This window comes from Myotis daubentonii, chromosome 15 (genome assembly GCF_963259705.1).
Source record: "Myotis daubentonii chromosome 15, mMyoDau2.1, whole genome shotgun sequence".
NCBI classification, from domain to species: Eukaryota; Metazoa; Chordata; class Mammalia; order Chiroptera; family Vespertilionidae; genus Myotis; species Myotis daubentonii.
Genome location: NC_081854.1, coordinates 12,027,980 through 12,049,704, shown reverse-complemented (window position 1 = coordinate 12,049,704; position 21,725 = coordinate 12,027,980). Strand labels below are relative to the sequence as shown.

Genomic DNA, 21,725 nt, shown 5'->3' with positions numbered 1-21,725 from the left:
GCTGGGCCCTCGCAGCCCCGGCTTTGTCTGGAAGGTCGCTTGGCTGTCCAGTCTAATTAGCATATTATGCTTTTATGATTCTAGACTAGAGGCCCAGCACGCAGGAAATCATGCACGAGTAGCTCGCTTCCGCTCGCCTCAGCTGGCCGCCCTGCCCAGAGCCGCTTGTAGCTCTCTGTTGCTAGTAGCTCATGCCCACCCTCCACCGCTTGTAGCTCTCCACCACTAGTAGCTCACGCCCACCTCCCCACCTCGAGAGCCGCTGCTCCTGGGGTTGGAGGTGGGGGGACCGAGAGGTGCTCAGTGCACCTCCTGGTGACCAGTCATTACAGCGTTACGGCGCTAGGGCCATGGGCCTTTTATAATATAGGTAGACTTTGTGTTAGATGATTTTGCCCAACTGTAGGCTAATGTAAGTGTTCTGAGCACATTTAGGGTAAGCCGGGCTAAGCTGTGATGTTCTGTATGTGCACTGAATGCATTTTTGACCTGATGTTTTCACCCTACCCTGGGACATTTATCGGTACGTAACCCCATCATAAGTTCATCGTAAGTCGAGGAGCATCTGTATAGTATATGTGTATTGTTCTGTGCTTTGCTTTTTTTTTTAACTTAAGAATATATCTTGGCCCTGTCCAGGTAGCTCGGTTGGTTGGAGCATTATCCTGTACAGCAAAAGGTTGTGGGTTCGATTCCTGGTCAGAGAACATACCTCATTGTGGGTTTGATCCCTTGTCAGGGCCCGTGTGGGAGACAACCAATCGATGTTCCTTTCTCACATCGATGTTTCTCTCTCTCTCTCTCCCCCGCTTCCTCTCTCTAAAAATCAATAAACATATCTTCAGGTGAGAAAAAAAAAAGAATATATCTTGGAGCTTGGCTCACACTAGCATGTATGAAGCTGCCCGATGCTCTTTTCCACGGTGTCCGTAGTGTGGGTGTGTGGTAATTTCTGGTGCGGTGACTTATTGGCGGGCAGTTATGTTGTTTCCATCTCCTGCTATTTATTGTAAGCGGGGCTGTAGAGAATGACATGGTTCGTCTATTATTTCCTTCATTTGTGTCGCTCACATAACTCCTTGAAGTGGAATTGCTGGCCAAAGTAACTTGATGGATATGGCCCAATTGTCCGCCCTGGGGATCGTATCCATGACTGTTTTTCCCAGTGATGTCTGAGGCCTGGTTCCTTGCTCTTTCCCAATACGGAGCCTTCATGGGCTTCTGGATCTTTGCCCAAACGTTTATTGAACCCCAATTGTGTACTAACCATTCCACCCGCCCCAGCTTCTCCCTGGCCTCCAGCTTCCTGCCCAGTCACCAGCTGTCAGTCTCCTCCAAACCCCCCCCCCCCCCCCCCGCACAAGGCAGTCAGAAGAGTCCGGTTAAATTGCACATCTGCTCCTCGCCCTGCTCAGAACCCTCCCTTGGCTCCTCAGTGCGCTCCTCCAAGCCCCTTCCTGGGCCCCCAAGACCTCTCGTCGTCTGGCCCATTTCCATCCATCCCCTCCTCACTCGCCACCTTCCAGCACCAGGCCTTTGCACATGCTGTTCCTTCTACCTGGAGTGTGGTCCTCCTGCAGCCTGGTCACCCCCTACTCACCCCTGAGGCCACAGCCCACCTCAGGGCTGGAGTTCCCTGGGGTGAGGTCTCCTGCCTCTCTGCCTCTCCCTCTCCCTCAGTGGGATTTGTACTCGTGGGTTTATTTGGGTGACTAGCAGAGCAGCCCTGACCTTCCCCACAAGTTGGGATCTTAGGGTCAAAAAGACTTGGGTTTGAGTCCTGCCTCTGCCACTTACCAGCTATGTGAATCGAGACAAACCCAGGACTCTTCTTGGCCTCAGTTTTCTCATCTGTGAAATGGAGATAAAGCTCCTGCCCATTGGATGCTATGAGGACGCCAGGGAGGTGGTCTGGCACTGACGGGCTGCCCCCTCTGCACAGCTAGATGGTTATAGTTGTAATTTGATTTGGCTCCAGGCATCATGGCCTAAAGCAGCCTGCAGTCAGCCAGACATTCTGGTTAAAAGGATGATTTCCTTTGAAATATATATTCCCAGTCACTAGATTTTTAGGAAGGAGGTTAATGTGGTGCACTGATGGGCATTCATAGTCCCTTATTTATCTTTAAGCATTTTGTCTGTTTATTTAATTTGATAGGGGATTCTTTTCAACTTTCAACTCTGTCTCAACTTTTTCTTTTGAAAAATGTTAAACCTATATAAAATAGACAATAGCTCAATGAATACCCATCCACCTTTTACATTTGTTTTATGTTTCTCTCTCTCTTTATTTTTTTAAAATATATTTTATTGATTTTTTACAGAGAGGAAGGGAGAGGGATAGAGAGTCAGAAACATCCATGAGAGAGAAACATCGATCAGCTGCCTCTTGCACACCCCCCACTGGGGATGTGCCCGCAACCAAGGCACACGCCCCGGACCAGAATTGAGCCTGGGACCCTTCAGTCCGCAGGCCTACGCTCCATCCACCGAGCCAAACCGGTCAGGGCCTCTCTCTCTTTATATAGACACTAGTGGCCTGGTGCACAATTCTTGCACAAGGGGAGGGGGTGTCCCTCAGCCCAGCCTGCACCCTCTCCAATCTGGAACCCCTTGGACATCCCTCTTGCAATCTGGGACCGCTGGCTCCTAACCTCTCACCTGCCTGCCTGCCCGATCACCCCTAATCACTCTGCCTGCTGGCCTGCTCACCCCCAACTGCCTCCCTCTGCCTGCCTGATCGCCCCCAACTGCCCTCCCCTGCCGGCCTCATTGCCCCTAACAGACTCTGCCTTGGCCCTGCCACCATGGTTTTGTCCGGAAGGTCTCCTGGTCTAATTAGCATATTACCCTTTTATTAGTATAGATTTATGCATTTATAAAACTTATTGATTTTTTGAAAGAAACAGGAAGGGGGGGGAAGAGAGAGAAAAACATCGATTTGTAGTTCCACTTATTTCTCCTTTCAGTGGTTGTTTCTTGTATGTGCCCTGACCAGATGTCTAACCCGAAACCCTGGTGTATCAGGACGACGCTCTAACCAGTAGAGCTACCAGGCCGGGGCCCAAAACATTCTGTATCGCTCTTGTTTTGTTGTTTGCTTATTTCATAACCAGTCTGGGGTCACATGCTGCACTTATGAGGTCTTGCTAAGGTCTGAATGTTTGTGTCCCCCAAATTCATATGTTGCAATCCTAACCTCCAAGGTGATGATATTAGGAGGTGGGGGGCCTTTGGGGTGATTCAAAAAGAGGCCCCAGCCCTGATTGGGAAACTCAGTTGGTTAGAGTGTCATCCCGATACACCAAGGTTACGGGTTCGATCCCTGGTCAGGGTGCATACAAGAATCCACTGAATGCATGAATGAGTGGAACAGCAAATCAATGTCTCTCTCTCTCTCTCTCTCTCCTTTTCCTCCTGCCTTCCCTCCCTTCCTCTCTCTCTAAAATCAATAAATAGAAAAAATTTTTTGAATGCATCTTTAAAAAAAAAGAAAGAAGGAAAGGAAGAAACGAGGCCCCAGAGAGCTCGCTTTCCCCTCGTACCATGTGAGGAAGACAGCGAGAGTCTCGGCGGTCTGCAGTCTGGAGGAGGGTCCTCACTAGAACCTCACCATGTTGGCACCTTGACCCTGGACTTCCAGCCTCCAGAACTGTGAGGAAAATCTATTGCTTATCAGCCGCCCAGTTCATGACACTTCGTTAGGCAGGATTGGACTAAGGCAGGTGTCTTTTGACCTCCGTGTGTCTTTGGGTTTTGGGATGAGGTCCTCTGTGGAGGAGCGGACAGGTGTTCTGTGCAATGTCCCCCATTCTGGGCTGTTGGCTGTCTTCAGGTTAGATCAGGTGATTTGTTTTGGAGGGAATACCACAGCTCGGTGGCTGTCTCGGTGTCTCCCATCAAAGGACATGGGGTGGCAGTTAGTCCCAGTTCGGTGACGCTGAGCCGGATCCTGTGGTTAAGGTGATGCGTGAGTCTGCTCAGGTGGCCGTAACAAAATGCCACCGGCTGGGTGGCTTGAACAACAGAAACTTACTTCTCACAGTTCTGGAGGCTGCAAGTCGAAGACTGAGGTGCTGGCGGGTTGGTTTCCTCTGAGGCCCCTCTCCCTGGCTTGCAGACAGCCCCTCTCACTGTGTCCTCAAATGGTCTTTCCCCTGGGTCACACTCGTCTGGTGTCTGTGTGTTCAAATGGCCTCTTTATTATTATTATTATTATTATTAAATTCTCACCTGAGGATACGTTTTTATTGATTTTAGAGAGGAAGGGGGGGGGAGAGAGAGAGAGAGAGAGAGAGAGAGAGAGAAGGAGGAACGTTGATGTGAGAGAGAAATATCGATCAGTTGCCTCCTGCATGCACCCCAGCCTTAGTATGTGCCCTGACTGAGAACTGAGCCCGCCACCTTTTGGTGTACAGGGCGATGCTCCAACCAACTGAGCCACCTGCCAGGCAAGTGACCTCTTCTTATAGGAGACCAGGCAAACTGGAGCAGGGCCTACCCTCAGGGCTCTTTAACTTAGCTCTTTAAACACTCCATCTCCAAATACAGTCACATTCGGAGGGAGTCGGGGTGGGGATTGAAATATGAATTCAGGGGGACACAACGCAGCCCGCCACAGGTGGCGACTGCCAGGTCTCTCCTTTGTAACGGAGCAGCTCTCCCTTTGTAATGCTACGTTACCTGTGGGATGCTACTTGCAGGCTGTGTTTTCCCTGCTTTTAATTTCTAAGTCTTTGCAGGCAATTATTTGGGCTCGGTGTTGGTTTTGAGCTCAGAGAGTTAGAACAGTAAATGCCCAGCAATAGGGGATGACCTGTTTCTGACTCTGGATTTGGGATTTTTCTTATCCCCATTTTTCAGAAGTGGAAACTGAGGCTCAGAGACGGTCAGTTACTTGCTTAGGGGCACACAGCACTTTTACTCTAGGAATTACTGGCGTGTGCTAAGTGCTCCTGTGTGCCAGGTACTTAATGATACCTATCTTACGTAAGGACAGTAATGCCAGAGAGGTCTAGCATGCAGTCTGCCAGTGGTAGAGCCTGTTTGGTACCAGGTCAGACTCACTCCGAGGCCTCACGCCTTATCCACAATCTTGCGTGACATCTCAAAGATGAACAGCCTTCAGCCCTGCGACCTTCCTGAATCCTCACACCAACCCTGATCTCTTCAGAATCTCCTAACATTGTAGCAGGAAGCTGGTTAAGAATGGTTTTAATCCTATCTGACCCAATGAAATGTATTAATAATATTACTTACCTCTACTCATAACCATGACTAGAATCCATAATGCCCTAACATTAGAAAGAAGGAGAAATGAAAGGAAACGAGTGGAGCATATGTCAGCACATTTTATTTCAGTATTAAATTCTCGGCCACAGTCCCAGGGAAGCATAATGAAGGTGGCAGTTGCTTTTGACCTCATTAATGCAGTGGCCACGGATGCAGCCTGAACCAGCCTGGCAGACTCGGTGACTTAAAAAAATTCAGTTTATTTTAAAATTAAGGGAAAAATACAGCACTAGGTTCTGGGCTCTGATGATTTTTAAAAATATATATATATTTTTTATTGATTTCAGAGAGGAAGGGAGAGGGAGATAGAAACATCAGTGATGAGAGAGAGTCATTAATCAGCTGCCTCCTGCACGCCCCCTACTGGGAATAGAGCCTGCAACCTGGGAATATGCCCTTGGCCGGATTCAAACCTGAGACCCTTCAGTCCACAGGCTGATGCTCTATCCACTGAGCCAAACCGGCTGGGGCTGGGCTCTGGTGATTTCAAACAGGTTTTGCACTGACATGCAATGGTGGTGGGAGGTTCAGAAGTCTTGCAGGACTTGTGTGGGATGCCCTTGGTTTGTAGGCTGTGTAGCATCTCTGGGCCTGTCTACTGCCTGCCGAGGGTGCGCATCAGTGTCACCAAAATCACCCCAATGTCTCGAATGTCCGCTAGAGGGCAGTATTACCCCACTGAACCTCGCCGGCTTATTATATTTTTTTTTAAAATGTGTTTTTTTGTTTGTTTGTTTGTTTGTTTGTTTTTCTTGATTTCAGCGAGGAAGGGAGAGGGAGAGAGAGATAGAAACATCAATGATGGCCCCAGCTGGTTCGGCTCAGTGGAGAGTCAGCCTGCAGACTGAAGGGTCCTGGGTTCAATTCCAGTCAAGGGCACATGCCCAGGTTGTGGGCTCGATCCCCAGGAGGGGGCGTTCAGGAGGCAGCCAATCAATGATTGTCTCACCATTGGTGTTTCTATCTCTCCCTCCCTCTCTGAAATCAATAAAAACATATTTTTAAATAAATTAAAAAGAGGCTGAAACCGGTTTGGCTCAGTGGATAGAGCGTCGGCTTGCGGACTGAAAGGTCCCAGGTTCGATTCTGGTCAAGGGCATGTACCTTGGTTGTGGGCACATCCCCAGTAGGGGGTGTGCAGGAGGCAGCTGATCGATGTTTCTCTCTCATCGATGTTTCTAACTATCTCTCTCCCTTCCTCTCTGTAAAAAATCAATAAAATATTTAAAAAAATTAAAAAGAGAAACATCAATGATGAGAACAATATCACTAATTGGCTACCTCTGGCACACACACACCCCTCCCCCCCCCGCTGGGGATCAAGCCCTGACCTCCTGGTTCATAGGTTGACACAACCACTGAGGAAGTCAGCTGGGCAGTTTTATTGTATTTTACAGGCTCCAGCTTTAGTAGTTCAGAGCAGGGCCTAGCAAGTAACTTAACAAAGCTTCATCGGTCTGGGCCCATGGCTTAAAGGGTTGTGTTTTTTTTGTTTTTATATGGTGTTTTTTTTTTTTTAAATGTATTTTTTTAGGGAGAGGGAGAGAGAGAAAGAGAGAGAAATCGATGAGAAACATCAATTGGCTGCCTCCTGCACGCCCCTAAGTGGGGATTGAGCATGCAACCCGGGCACGTGCCCTGACCGGGAATCAAATGGTAGACGTCTTGGTGAGCAGGAGGGAGCTCAGCCAACTGAGCCACACCATCAGGACTAAACGAGTTGCTTTTTATCCACTGATGCCTTTGGTTGCCGAGCAGAAATTCAGCCCATTTGCCAAAACTTCCTTTTTTAAAAAGAGAATCTGGCCCAGCTGGCGTGGCTCAGTGGTTGAGCATCGACTCATGAACTAGGAGGACACTGGTTCCATTCCCAGTCAGGACACATGCCCAGGTTGCGGGTTCGATCCCCAGCATGGGACGTGTAAGAGGCAGCGAATCGATGATTCTCTCTCATTATTGATGTTTCTGTCTCTCTCCCTTCCTCTCTGAAATCAATAAAAAATACATATATATTTTTTAAATATGTTTTTATTGATTTTAAAGAGAGAGGAAGGGAGAGGGAGAGATAGAAACATCAACGTCCGTCAGCTGCCTCCTGCACACTCCCTGCTGGGGGTCAGGCCTGCAACTCGGGCATGTGCCCTGACCAGGAATCGAATCTTGACCTCCTGGTTCACAGGTCAACACTCAATCACTGAGCCACACCGGCTGGGAAATAAAAAAATATATATTTTAAAAAACCCGAGAGTCTGGAAATCTGGAATGACATGATGTCTCATCAGTTTTCAATGTAGGCTCCAAATTTTCCCAACTTTTTATCTTAAAAAATGTTTTAAATCTTTTAAAAAAATTTTAACAAAGTTTTATTGAGGTATAATTGATGTACAAAAAGTTGCACTCATTTAATGTGTACAATTGATGAGTTTTGAGGTAAATTTAATCTACAGAAAAATTAAAAGAACAGGAACCTGTGTATTCTTCACCCATACGCACCAGCTGGCATTTGCCACGTTTGCTGTACTGGTTGCTCGCTCTACACACACACACACACACACACACACACACACACACACTGTTTGTTTTTCTTTTGCTGAACTACTTGCAAATGAGTTGTAGTGGTCATGTTAATGTCATACTTCAGCTTTCAAAGTGCATCTCCTAAGAATAAGCTCCTACACAGCTACAGCACGTTTACTACCGTAGGAAAATAAACAGTGCTCCATAACATCATCTCATAGAGTCCATACTTGAATTGCCCAGTTGTCCCAAAATGCGTTTTATGGTTGTTTCTTCCCCCTCAATCCACGATCCAAGCAGGGATCACATGTTGTGTTTGGTGGTTGTGTCTCTTTAGTCTCTCTCCTTTTTATTTTATTTTTAAAAATATATTTTTATTGATTTCAGAGAGGAAGGGAGAGGGGGAGAGAGATAGAAATGTCAATGATGAGAGAGAATATTGATCAGCTGCCTCCTGCACGCCCCCTGCTGGGAATCGAGCCCATGACCCGGGCATGTACCCGGACTGGGAATTGAACCATGACTTCCTGCTCAACCACTGAGCCACATCGGATGGGCTAGTGACTCTCTGCTTTTTAAAAAATTGAGTTATATTTTAAGTTACATTTTATCTTAAAATGTTAATGTAATAATTACAATTTTAAATGTAGTTTTAAATATCAAATTAACAATTAACTTAGTCAAATTAACCTTGAATATGAAGTTAACATTAAATTTAATATAATAAACTGATATATTATTATATTTTATCTTCACATATTTGTTAAGATCAACTCTTAAGTATACAGCTTGATAAATTTTTATTTATTTATCTTTATTGTTGAGAGTATTATAGATGTCCTCCGTTTTTCCTCCATTGCCCCTTCCACCAGTTCCCGTCCACCCAAGGCATTCACCATGCTATTGTCTCTATCCATAGGCAATGCATATATGCATATAAATTCTGTGGTTAATCTCTTCCTGCCCCTCCTCTTCCCCTTGAGATCCAGCAGTCTGTGCCATGATTCCACGCCTCTAAACCTATCTGTTTATTAGTTACTTATGTACACACTATGGAACTACCAGCCAGGTCAAAATACGTGTTTATTTTCCTTTCATCCAAAATATGACACCCATCTTTTTATTGTTGTTAATCCTCACCCGAAGATATTTTTTCCATTGATTTTTTTATTTATTATTTTAAAAAATATATTTTATTGATTTTTTTACAGAGAGGAAGGGAGAGGGACAGAGAGTTAGAAACATCGATGAGAGAGAAACATTGACCAGCTGCCTCTTGCACACCTTCCACTGGGGATGTGCCCGCAACCAAGGTACATGCCCTTGACCAGAATCGAACCTGGGACCTTTCAGTCCGCAGGCCAACTCTCTATCCACTGAACCAAACCAGTCAGGGCTCCATTAATTTTTCAGAGACAGTGGAATGGAGGAAGGGAGGGAGACAGGGAGGGAAAGAGAGAGACATTGACTGGTTGCCTCCCACACATGCCCTGAAGTGGAACCTGCACCCCAGGTTCCTGTCCTTGACCAGGAATCGAATCACAACCCTTCAGTGTGTGGGCCGACACTCTAACCACTGAGCAACACCAGCTAGGGCAACACCCATCTTTTTATTATCTTTCATGACACGGATATTTTTGACCTGGTGACCTGCAGTTTGAGTTTGTCTGGTGCTTCCTCACGGTTAGGTTCAGGTGATGCGCTTCGGAGGGGCTGTCGCAGCCGTGACGCTGTGTCCTCCCGGCGTTGGGCGTGCCTGGGTCACTGGGCCCGGTACCGGTGAAGCTGACCTTGCTCACCCGGTTAAGGTGGTGGGCACCGTAAGGGTGCCTTTCTCTCCTGTCACGAGGATGTTATCTGCGGGCTGTGCTTAGAGGCCTGGGAGGCACCCAATGTTTAAAAGCCTGAGTGGCCAGAGGAAGCACATCTGGGGGCAGCTGACGTGTTACAAGGCCCTCAGGGCAGCAGCTGGAAGTCGCAGGGTTAGGATCTCGGGGGGTCTTAAGCAAACACCCCACCCGTCCATCACTCTAGGGGGAAGTGGAGGGGGTGGGGACCTACCCAGGGAGTCCCCAGGGAGTTTGGATAGATGCGGGTATCGACGATGGGACCCCCAAAAGTGCACCTGTCTTCCTGCAGCTCCGGGACTGCGGAGGGCTGCGGGAGGTGGAGGTGACCGCATGCCTGGTGTGGAAGGACTGGCCTCACCGCGTGCACCCCCACAGCCTCGTGGGGAAAGACTGCACCGACGGCGTCTGCAGGGTGCGGCTCCGGCCTCACGTCAGCCCCCGGCACAGGTACCCAACCCCCGCCCCAGACCCTCCGCTCTTGGTCATGGAGAGTCTGAGGGGCTAAGAATCACCCAGGGAGACCTCAGGGCAAGGCCCAGCTCAGCCAGACTCTCCCGACAGCATTTCCCAGACGAGCAGTGGGCGAGCGGCCTGTGGGGGTGGAGGGATCTCCTCAGGCCTGGAGCCCTGCGCCCCACACACATTCACACCGTTCTATTTATCTCCATACTGTAGAGGAGGAGACTGAGGCCTCTGAGAGGTTGCAGGGCTACAGAGAGCCAATGGCAGAGCTGGGATCTGACCCAAGACCCAACTTATCTGCAAGGCCCGTCCTTTCACTTTATAATTTATATGTTTTTAATAAATAAAAAATGAAAAGGTTCAGAAAGAGTGTGCAGTGAAAAATGAATTTCCTTCCTCCTTTGGTCTTCCAGATACTAGTGTCCCTTCCGGGAGGCAGTTAAAAATATGTTCTGCATAGATAGATCTTTTTCTCTCCTTATAAATAATAGCAGACACTCGAACCTCATTTTTGTGTTCCAGTACATCTTGGAGATCGTGCCTTTCAGAACAGTTGGAGCTGCCCTATCCTTTTTACTGGCTGCATAATATTCCAACGTGTGGACGCACACAGCAACTTGATATCAATGTTTATTATTGATATCAGAGAGGAAGGGAGAGGGAGAAAGAAACATTAGTGATGAGAGAGAATCATTGATCGGCTGCCTCCTGCATGCCCCCCAGCTGGGGATAGAGCCCACAACCCAAGCATGTGCCCTGACCGGGAATTGAACTATGACCTCTTGGTTCATAGGCTGACGCTCAACCGATGAGCCACACCAGCCTACCACCTCCTCTATTAATGGGCACCTACGCTGGTTTCAGTCCCTTGTGCTTCTATGATAAACTGAGTCGCAGTGAATTGCTTTATGTATAGATCATTTCTTCTCTGGGATAAATTCCTAGAAATGAAATTGCCAGCTCCAAGTAGGTACCTGTATACTCTTAGTGATCTATACATTTAGTAGGAGCAGGGATTTTTGTCTCTCTTGTTCCCTGCTATATCCCCCGGCGCATAGCACTTGCCTGGCACACAGTAGGTGCTCAGAAAATATTTGTGGAATGAATGAGTATGGACAGATCGCCCTCCAGTGTGAATTGCTGGAGCATTTCCAGCCCCACAGCAGCAGGCGAGAGTGGCTGACTCCCCACCACCTCACCCGCAGGCGGTGCTAGCACATGCTTTGATCTTTGCTGTCCGGATGCGTTTGTGAAAATTGGCATTGCGTTGGTGTTTCATTTGAGTTTTCTTATCAGTGAGGTTGGCCAGTGTTGACACCCTGGAGGGTTTGAACCCCGGACCCCTTCAAAGCTGGGACCGCTGGGCCCAGGGCAGGTAGCATCTGCTGGAGTCCTCCTGGGGTTAGAGCTACCCCTGCCCCCTGGTGATGACCTCCCTCCCGCCTGCCCCCCACGCAGCTTTAACAACCTGGGCATCCAGTGTGTGAGGAAGAAGGAGATCGAGGCTGCCATAGAGCGGAAAATCCAGCTGGGCATCGACCCGTATAACGGTGAGCCCAGACCCCAACCCTCTGCGCCCCCCCCCCCCCGCCGCCTTCTCTGGGCCCCACCATCGCCTCCAGCCCTCCCCTCTCCCCCACCCTCAGCTTTCCACGCCTCTCTCGCAGCTGGGTCCCTGAAGAACCATCAGGAGGTGGACATGAACGTCGTGAGGATCTGCTTCCAGGCCTCTTACAGGGACCAGCAGGGACAGATGTGCCAGATGGAGCCCGTGCTGTCCGAGCCTGTCTATGACAAGAGTGAGTCGAGGGTGCTGTGTCCATAGGACTGTCTTTGGCTGCAGGTACCCAAAGCCCCACATACAAAGGCACGGACCAACAGGGAGTTCTTTCTTTCTCTCTTTCTTTCTTTCTTTCTTTCTTTCTTTCTTTCTTTCTTTCTTTCTTTCTTTCTTTCTTTCTTTCTTCCTTCCTTCCTTCCTTCCTTCCTTCCTTCCTTCCTTCCTTCCTCCCCTCCCCTCCCCTCCCCTTCCCTTCCCTCCCCTCCCTTCTTTCTTTCTTTCTTTCTTTCTTTCTTTCTTTCTTTCTTTCTTTCTTTCTTTCTTTCTTCTTTCTTTCTTTCTTTCTTTCTTTCTTTCTTTCTTTCTTTCTTTCTTTCTTTCTTTCTTTCTTTCTTTCTTCCTTTTTTTCATTAATCTTCACCGAGGATATTTTTTTTAGAGAGTGGAAGGGAGGGGGAGAGACAGAGAGAGACACATCGATTGGTTGCTTCCCTCACATGCCCCACACAGGGCTGGGGATAGAGCCTGCAACTGAGGTATGTGCCCTTGACCGGAATCCAACCCAAGACCCTTCAGTCCTCAGGCTGACACGCTAACCACTGAGGAAAACTGGCTAGGTGGGCGTTCTCTATGTGTATGTGTCTCAGTTTTGAAGCCTGGTCCCGTGGATTCAGCGGCTCAGCAGTATTGGGGAACTGGTTCAGCAGCTCGGTGATTCTCTTTGCTTTCCCCTCGTGGTTATGAGCTGGCTGCTGCAGCTCCAGGCATCCTGTCTGTACTCGAGGCGTGATGGGCAGTGCCACCCTGTGTGGCGAGCGAGCTGTCCACTGACAGTGCCAGGGGTCGGCATTTCCTATGTGGCCTGTGGAAGCGGGACCTTCAAGTATTGTAGGGCGTACGGCCTGTACACCTGTACTAGGCTATCCTAGTAATACTGTTTCTGTCTTTGATAGAGAAAATAATATATTCCCCAGAAACCCCCTGGTAGATTGCCTTTTTCCCCCCCCTTTTTTATTTTATTTTATTTATTTATTTATTTATTTATTTTTAAATATATTTTTTATTGATTTTTTACAGAGAGGAAGGGAGAGAGATAGAGAGTTAGAAACATCGATGAGAGAGAAACATTGATCAGCTGCCTCCTGCACATCTCCTACTGGGGATGTGCCCGCAACCCAGGTACACGCCCTTGACCGGAATCGAACCTGGGACCTTTCAGTCCGCAGGCCGACGCTCTATCCACTGAGCCAAACCGGTTTCGGTTCCCCCCTTTTTTAAAAAAACAACATGTTTTTATGGATTTTTAGAGAGAGAAGGAGAGGGATAGAGAGATAGAAACATCAATGAAAGAGAAACATCATCATAGGCTGCCTCCTGCACTCCCCCTACCTGGGGGTCCAGCCTGCAACCTGGGCTTGTGCCCTGACTGGGAATCGAACAGGGACCACTTGGTTCATGGTTCAGTGCTCAACCACTGAGTCACATCAGCTGGGTTTCCCCCTCCCCTTTTTAAATTGACTTTATTGAGATGACATTGGTTAATAAAAATCACATAGTTTCAGGCATACAATTCTATAATACATCATCTGTATGTTGTGCTGTGTGTGCACCACCCAAGTTCGACTTCTGCTTATGTCCCATTGGCCAGGCTTGGTCCCATGGTTGCAAGGGAGTCTGGGAAAGAAAGTATTTAGGTTTTCATCCTCAATAGAGGGGTACAGGCATGGAAGAGGGGGTTGGGAATGGCTGCTAGGTTTTAGCCAGCTTACAGTGACTGCCATAAGCATTAAAATGGGGAAGGCTATTACTTCAATCAGGGCCTTTATGGATGCAAGTGATAGAATCCGAACTCGAATGGGCAGAAGGAGAAAAAAAATGAATTTGTTCCATTAACTAAAAAAAATCTAGAGGTAGCACAGTGCTTCAGGTCTTCCTCAGAGACGTCATTAGGGTCTGCGTCCTCTCTAGCTATGCTTCCTCCGTGTTAGAGTCATTCTTGGCAATGCCATCCCACCTGGGAGCAAGGTGATTGTGTGCAGCCCTAGGCTTATATCCTTCCAGGATGGCACCTCTCCCGGTCTCCTAATAGTTTTGCTCTAAGTCTCAGGGCTGTCTCTCATTGGCCTGAGGTTGGTCATGTGTCCTCTCTGACCAATCAGCTGTGGCCAGGAGGAGGTGATGTTCTGATTGGCCAGGTCTGGGGCACATGCTCACTGCTGAGCTAGGGAGTGGACTCAGTCTTACCCGACCCCCATCACTGAGATGTGGGGTGGTCCCTCCAAAGAAAGTTGGGGGGCAGTTAGCAGAAGGGCCAGGACTGGTAGAAGTCAAACAACAGGTGTCCTACCGGTTTCAGGACATTAACCCTCATCTAAGAATTGGCTCTGATGCCTGACCCTGCCAACTCCCCCTGAATTCGAGGGTCTCTCCTTTAGCCAGACACTCACCCGACCTCGGCACGGAGGACTTGTGATTGTCCATTAGCCCCCGCTTGTCTGAGCGGCTTCTTTCTCCACCCCGACCCTGGGTTCCAGGAGGGACAGGTGCCCTGGCTTCTCTATCTCCCACCTCTCCCTGGCCCAGGGTGGGCGCCCACAGGGTACCTGGTAAGGATGTGATGACTGAATTCCTGTTTTTTCTCATGTACCTCTTCCTCATGCTCCTTCCCAGAGTCCACAAACACGTCCGAGCTGCGGATCTGCCGGATCAACAAGGAGAGCGGGCCGTGCACAGGGGGCGAGGAGCTCTACCTGTTGTGTGACAAGGTGCAGAAAGGTGAGGGGCCTGGGGCAGCCGGTCCCGGGGGTCTGGCGGCTCGTGGGGTAGCCCAGGAGGAGCTGGAGCACCGGCTGTGGGGCGGAAGGATCCAGAACTCTGGTTTTGGAGTCAGACACAGACGATTGGTTCATTCACTTACTGAGTCACTCACTCATTCACGTACAGAGGAGGGCCATGCAGGCCTCGCCACCAGGAGCTCACGTCTGGGAGGCTGCTACAAAAATCGTGGAGTTGCACAAATAAATGCTTTATGATGGTTGTGATAAGGGCTAAGGCGGAAGAAAGCAGGACAACAGGGGCGGGGAGGAGCACCTCTCCATGTCACTCGTGTCTGTTCACATGTCCCTTCTTCAAATAGGGTTTCTCCCAAAACCCTCCACTATGTTCCCGTCTGTCTCTCTGTCGCTGTGTCTCTCTGTGTCCCTCTGCCTGTTTCCCTTTTTCTCCTTTTCTCTCTCTGATTCTCTGTCTTATCTCTTGCTGTATCTGTCCCTCTGTCTTTGTTTCTCTCACACATACACATCCTGTCCCTTCTCTGTCGGTGGAGACCCCTGACTCACACACTCCTAAAAAAAAAAAAAAAAAAAAAAAAAAAAAGCCTGGCTGGTTTAGCTCAGTGGATAGAGCATTGGCCTGCGTGCTGAAGGGTCCTGGGTTCGATTCCAGTCAAGGGCACGTGCCTGGGTTGCGGGCTTGATCCTCAGTAGGGGGCATGCCCCAGGCAGCCCATCAATGATTCTTATCATTGATGTTTCTCTCTCTCCCTCCCTCTCCTTTCCTCTCTGAAATAAAAATATATTAAATAAAATAAAATTTAAAAACCTCCACCCGGGACTGCCTGTCTGCAAGACAGCAGGAGGGAGCCTTCCCTTTTATTGTATATATAGGGTGTCCCCCCAAAAATGTATACACATACTTTGAATAATTATAAAGGCAGTGCTTATTGAAATACATTTCACTTTCAAGACTGAGCAGCTATCAGCTCTGAACGTGTAAATGCATTTTGGAGGGACACCCTGCATCTCTTCTGCATCCTTTGCATTTCTGTCATGTGACTCTATTATACATAACATCACCGCCAGCAGTAACAAAGCAGAGCTGAGACACCTTGCTCTGTTGTAAGTGCTTTGCACGCATCACTCATTAGATCACCTGGCTGCCTGATATTCTATGAGGCAGAGCCTATTATTATAATTTCCATTTGCTGATGAGGAAACTGAGCCACAAAAAGGTGAAGTAACTGGCTGAAGGTCACACAGCTAGGCAGGTAGCGACAGGATTTGAATCCAGGCGCACTGCTGTGCATCATTTCCTCTGGGAGGAAACATAATAGAGTTGAAAACAATTCAGGGAGATGTGAAAAGGTAGTATTTGGAGAAAAACGATACTGAGAAAGGGGATGGAGAAGAATGGCTGGAGGGGTGGTGGGGCACAATTTTACTAGGGGGCCATGAAGGGTCTGTGTGGCCGCACGGGGAAGAGTGTTCCAGCGCAAGGAACAGCAACTGCCAAGGCCCTGAGGCAGAAGCAGGTGTGATTGTTGGAAGAACAGGGAGGCTGATGGGGTAAGAGGAAGCGAGAGGGGAGGAGAGTGGGAGAGCCTGCCACAGCCACAAGGACCCCCCATCCTTTCTCAGGTTGTGGGATTGTATAGTTAATGTCTGTCTTCCCCACTGAGTCAAGCGGGCAGGACCTGCCACTGTCTTAGTGAGCAACCGTGTCCCCAGAATCACCCAGTCCAGGGCCAAGCACACATGAGGTTACCAGGAAAAAACTTGTTTTACTTTCTTTTTAGCTACAAGGTTCACTTAAAAATTTTTTTAAATATATTTTATTGATTTTTTACAGAGAGGAAGGGAGAGGGATAGAGAGTTAGAAACATTGATGAGAGAGAAACACCGATCAGCTGCCTCCTGCACACCCCCTACTGGGGATGTGCCCGCAACCAAGGTACATGCCCTTGACCGGAATCGAACCTGGGACCTTTGAGTCCGCAGGCCGATGCTCTATCCACTGAGCCAAACTGGTTAGGGCCACTTAAAATTTTTTAAAGCATTTTAAACATACAGTTCAGTGGCATTTCATATATTCACAAGGTTGTGCCACCACCACTATCTAGTTCCAGAACAATTTCATACCTCAGAAGGAAACCCTATCCACATTCTAGACACACACACACACACACACACACACACCAAAAAAAAAAAAAAGGAAGAAAGAACCCCATACCCATTAGCAGTCACTCCCTATTCCCTCCTCCTCCAGCCTCTGGCAACCACGAAGAATCTGTTTTCTCTCTATGGATTTGCCTATTCATGTACGTGGAATTCTATAATACGTGACCTTGTATGTGTGGCTTCCTTCACTTGGCATAATGTTTTCAAGGTTTATCTCTGTTGTGATGTGTCTGTGCTTCATTTCTTCTTATGGCTGAACAATATTGCATTGTATGGATCTACCACATTTATTTACCCATTCATCTGTGGATGGGCATTTGGGCCGTTTCCACCTTTTGGCCATTCTGAATAGTGCTGCCGTGAATATTCATGTACAGGTTTTTGTATGAACACCTGTCTTCCGTTCTTTGGATATAGACCCAGCAGTGGGAGAGTCTTAATGAAGTTTTGAATGAATGAGCAGATGGTTATTGGGTGGCTCCTCTGTGGTGGGCCCTGTGCTGGGCAGTGCTGGACACAGCGATGGCAGAGACAGGCCCAGGCCCAGGCCCGGTCCTCACAGGGCTCTAGGTTCAGTGGGGAGGAGGGAAAGAAATGCAAATGACCAATGTGCGTGATGCTGAGAGGGAAGGAGACAAAGTGCTAAGGCTGAACAATAAGACCAGACATGATCTAGGCATCTGGGAAGGCTTCCCAGAGGAGGTGACATTTGAGCTGAGATCTGAGGAAGGCCAAGGGGATTGTTAGCGGCCCGGCAGCTGGGACGAGGGCAGGGAAACATTCCAGGTATGGGTGAATCATTAGAGGCAGGTATGAGTCCTGTTCCATCATTTATTCACTGGCTGATCTCAGGGAGGTGCCTCCCCCACCTGAGCCTCCATGTCCTCATCCCTGAAATGAGTAATTGGTAGGATGATGAGGGATCCCAACTGCCCAACAGGTGCACTGTAAAGAGTTAGCATTTACTGAGGATTTTCTCTGTACCCGGCCTGGAGTTAGTCCTTTGCACAATGCTAATAGGATCACTCATACTTAACATGGACTGAGCACTTATTATATCCTAAACCTTCATCTAAGCCCCTTACATTGAGTGGTTTGTTTAATCGTCTTAGAACCCTATGAGGTAGGTGCTATGATTTTTCCTCTGTTAGGGAGGAAACTAGTCCTAGAGATATCAGACAGCTTCCCCCGGCCACAGCAGACCGCACTGGTGGGGAAGAGCTCTACCCGCCTGGTTCCCACCTTGGCGCTACCACGTGCTGGCTGCGTGTCCTGGGACAAGTGACTTTACCTCTCTGTGCCGTTGCTTCCTCCTCTATGCAATGGGCTCCCTTCTTCATAGGGTTTCTGTGAGTTAGAGGCCATGTGTGTGCCTGACACATAGAAAGCCCCAGAAGGTGGTGTTAGTGTGATGAGAGAGGCAATGCAATGAGACAAGAAAAAGACTAGCAGGCCGAGTAGCATACTGAATCCTGACTACTCCCTCCTGGCTGTGTGACCTGGGGCAAAGTTTCTTTTTCTTTTCTTTTTTTTAAATATATTTTATTGATTTTTTACAGAGAGGAAGGGAGAGAGATAGAGAGCTAGAAACATTGATGAGAGAGAAACATCGATCAGCTGCCTCCTACACATCTCCTACTGGGGATGTGCCCGCAACCCAGGTACATGCCCTTGACCGGAATCGAACCTGGGACCTTTCAGTCCACAGGCCGACGCTCTATCCACTGAGCCAAACCGGTTTCGGCTGGGGCAAGTTTCTTAACCTCTCCAAGCCTCAGTTTCTCCATCGTTAAAGCAGGTGTGTCTTCCTGGCTGAGTAACTCACTTGGTTAGAGCGTCAGCCCGATATGCCAAGGTGGTGGGTTCGATCCCCAGTCCGAGCACCATACAAGAATCAACCAGTGAATGCATAAATAAGCGGAACAACAAATTGATGTCTCTCTCTCTCTCCCTTTATTTCTCTCTAAAAGTCAATAAACAAAAATTAAAATCAATATATTTTTAAGTGGGGGTGGTGTAGAAAATAATGAACATAGCAGATCTGAGACCTTTATCCTTTGAAAGGCCTGCTTACAAGGTTGGCCCGTGGCTGGCTCCTGGGAACTTGTATTTTGCGAGTGTCCTCCCCATCCCCTGAGTGGTAAGAGTGGCTCATGTGCCTGCCCTGTTTGTATGAGCAGCGTGGTTTGTGTGGAACACCTGCTTTCCTTCGGGGAGCCTGGGATTTTGGTATGTGCCAGGCGCAGGGTGCTTAGGTGACCACCCCCAATAAAAGCCCTGGGCTCTGAGTCTCTAAGGAGCTTCCCTGTCAGACAGCATTTCTCAGTGTGTGTGCTCACATCTTGTTCCTGGGGGATTGCTATGTCCTGTGTGACTCCACCAGGAGGGGACTCTTGGAAGCTTGAGCCTGGTTTCCTCTGGACTCGCTCCAGGCACCGTTTCCCTTTCCCGAGGGCGCCTGGTATCTTTTTGCTGTGATACATCATAGCCGTGAATACAGACTATACGCTGAGTCCTGTGAGTCCCCTTTGTGAATCGCTGAATCTGATGGTGGTCTTGGGGACCCCTGACCCATTGGGAATATTAATTCTAGCTGCCTTTGGGGTTGTTAAAAGGATTAAATGAGATAATCCTATATAATAAAGAGGTAATATGCAAATTAACCCTCACACCCTCACAAGATGGCTGCCTATGACCAGGCCGGCAGAGGGGTTAGTGAGGGACAACCAAACAACTGAACATCAGGCTGCGTGGGGTGACCAGGCCAGTGGCGGGACCATGAGGGGTGACCAGGCCGGCAGGGGGGGCAGTAAGATGCAACCAGGCCAGCAGGGTGGGCAGTTAGGGGCAACCAGGTCAGCAGGGAGGGTGCAGTTGGGGGCGACCAGGCCAGCAGAGGGGGCAGTTAGGGGTGACCAGGCAGGCAGGCAGGTGAGTGATTAGGAGCCAGTGGTTCAGGATTGTGAGAGGGATGTCTGACTGCTGGTTTAGGCCCGATCCCAGGATTGGCAGTCGGACATCTCCCGAGGGGTCCCAGATTGGAGAGGGTGCAGGCTGGGCTGAGGGGACCCCCCTCCCCACACACTAATTTCGTGCACCGGGCCTCTAGTATATAATAACTGGTAGTGACTGTCGGTGTGTCACACTGTAGGTGCCCAACAGAAGGTCAGTTACCACATGATTAGTTTTGTTCTTAGGAATATTAATATTGATTTGGGGGGGACGGAGTGAGTTGGGGTCCCAGTGGGCCAGGGTCCTTGCTCAGCTGATGTCCTTACTCCCCACAGAGGATATATCGGTGGTGTTCAGCAGTGCCTCCTGGGAAGGCCGGGCTGACTTCTCCCAGGCCGACGTGCACCGCCAGATTGCCATCGTGTTCAAGACACCGCCCTACGAGGACCTGGAGATCGTCGAACCCGTGACAGTCAATGTCTTCCTGCAGCGGCTCACCGACGGGGTCTGCAGCGAGCCCCTGCCCTTCACATACCTGCCTCGGGACCACGGTAACCACAGCAACGCAGGGCGACCCCCACCCCCACCCCCACCCCGCCCCCGAGACCAGGCCTTTGGCCTTGCTTGGGCAACTCAGAGGGAAAGGGGAAGAGGCAGAAGTAGAATGCAGGCTCAGAGCTGGACAGACTGGGGTCTGAATCCCGGTTCTGCCACTTACTGGCTGTGTGATCTTGGCCCCTCAGTATCTCACTCTTCTGTGCAGAATGGAAATAATAATAGTATCCACCTCATGGCATTTGGGGGAGGATTTTTAAAAATATATTTTTATTGATTTCAGAGAGGAAGGGAGAGGAAGAGTGAGATAGAAACATCAATGATGAGAGAGAATCATTGATTAGCTGCCTCCTGCACGCCCCACACTGGGGATCAAGCCCGCAACCCGGGCATGTGCCCTTGACCGTACTCGAACCTGGGACCCTTCAGTCCATAGGCCGATGCTCTATCCACTGAGCCAAACAGGCTAGGGTTTGGGGGAGGATTTAATCATTGCTCTCCTCATCACGCTGCTCATGCCTGACCCTGTGTTGAGGAAATAGTGGTGACCAAATAGCCTCATAATTCTCAGACCTATGGAGGGCAGACCCATTCACATACAGTGGGCAGGCCCGGGAAGGAATTGCTCAGGGGACTCATTGCCCAGAGTGGGTACCTGACCCAGACTTAGGGGTCAAGAAGGGCTTCCTGGAGGAGGGGACAGCTGAGCTGAAGATGGGAGGATGAATAAGTAGTTCTCCAGGGAAGGGGTGGGAGTTGAGGAAGAGTGTTGCTTTTTTCTTAATCCTCACCCAAGGATAGTTTCCCCCCCCCTTTTTTTTTTAGAGAGAGTGGAAGGGAGGGAGGGAGAAAGGGGAGAGAGAAGCATCGATATGAGAGAGACACATCAATGGGTTGCTGTTCACTAGGCACCAGGGATCGGGCAGGGGACAGAACTTCCAACCTAGGTACATGCCCTTGACCGGGAATCAAACCTGAGACCCTTGGGTGCTTGGGCTGACCCTCTAACCACTGAGCACCACTGGCCAGGGTGAGGAAGAGTGTTTTAAGCAGCTAGAACAGCAAGTGCAAAGGCCCTGAGGCAGGATAGTGCCTGGGGTGTTCCAGGAACAACAAAGACCAGCTTGGTTAGGCGTGGATTTGCGTTGTATTCTGATTAAGATGTGGACATCTATTTGCATGGGTTGGTCAAGCTCAACAACTTTCTAAACGGTCTCTAAAATTAATTCTTAATTGTTGTTAATGATGGATTACTCTGTATGTCCCTGATATCTCCTGAACAGACAGCTACGGTGTGGACAAGAAGCGGAAACGGGGGATGCCCGACGTCCTGGGAGAGCTGAACAGTTCTGGTGTGTCCCC

The 21,725-nt window shown here is 49.1% G+C and overlaps 1 protein-coding gene across 2 annotated transcripts in view; it reads left to right on the top strand.

Annotated features, from left to right (window-relative positions):
• RELB (RELB proto-oncogene, NF-kB subunit) overlaps window positions 1-21,725 on the top strand; it is a 32,941-nt gene that overhangs the window by 8,669 nt on the left and 2,547 nt on the right. For both annotated transcript variants that reach the window (XM_059666197.1, XM_059666196.1), the window contains 6 exons: window positions 9,949-10,106; window positions 11,580-11,671; window positions 11,789-11,920; window positions 14,572-14,676; window positions 20,144-20,359; window positions 21,647-21,715. In XM_059666197.1, the coding sequence (XP_059522180.1) occupies window positions 9,949-10,106; window positions 11,580-11,671; window positions 11,789-11,920; window positions 14,572-14,676; window positions 20,144-20,359; window positions 21,647-21,715 (772 nt within the window). The remainder of the gene's footprint in view (window positions 1-9,948; window positions 10,107-11,579; window positions 11,672-11,788; window positions 11,921-14,571; window positions 14,677-20,143; window positions 20,360-21,646; window positions 21,716-21,725) is intronic.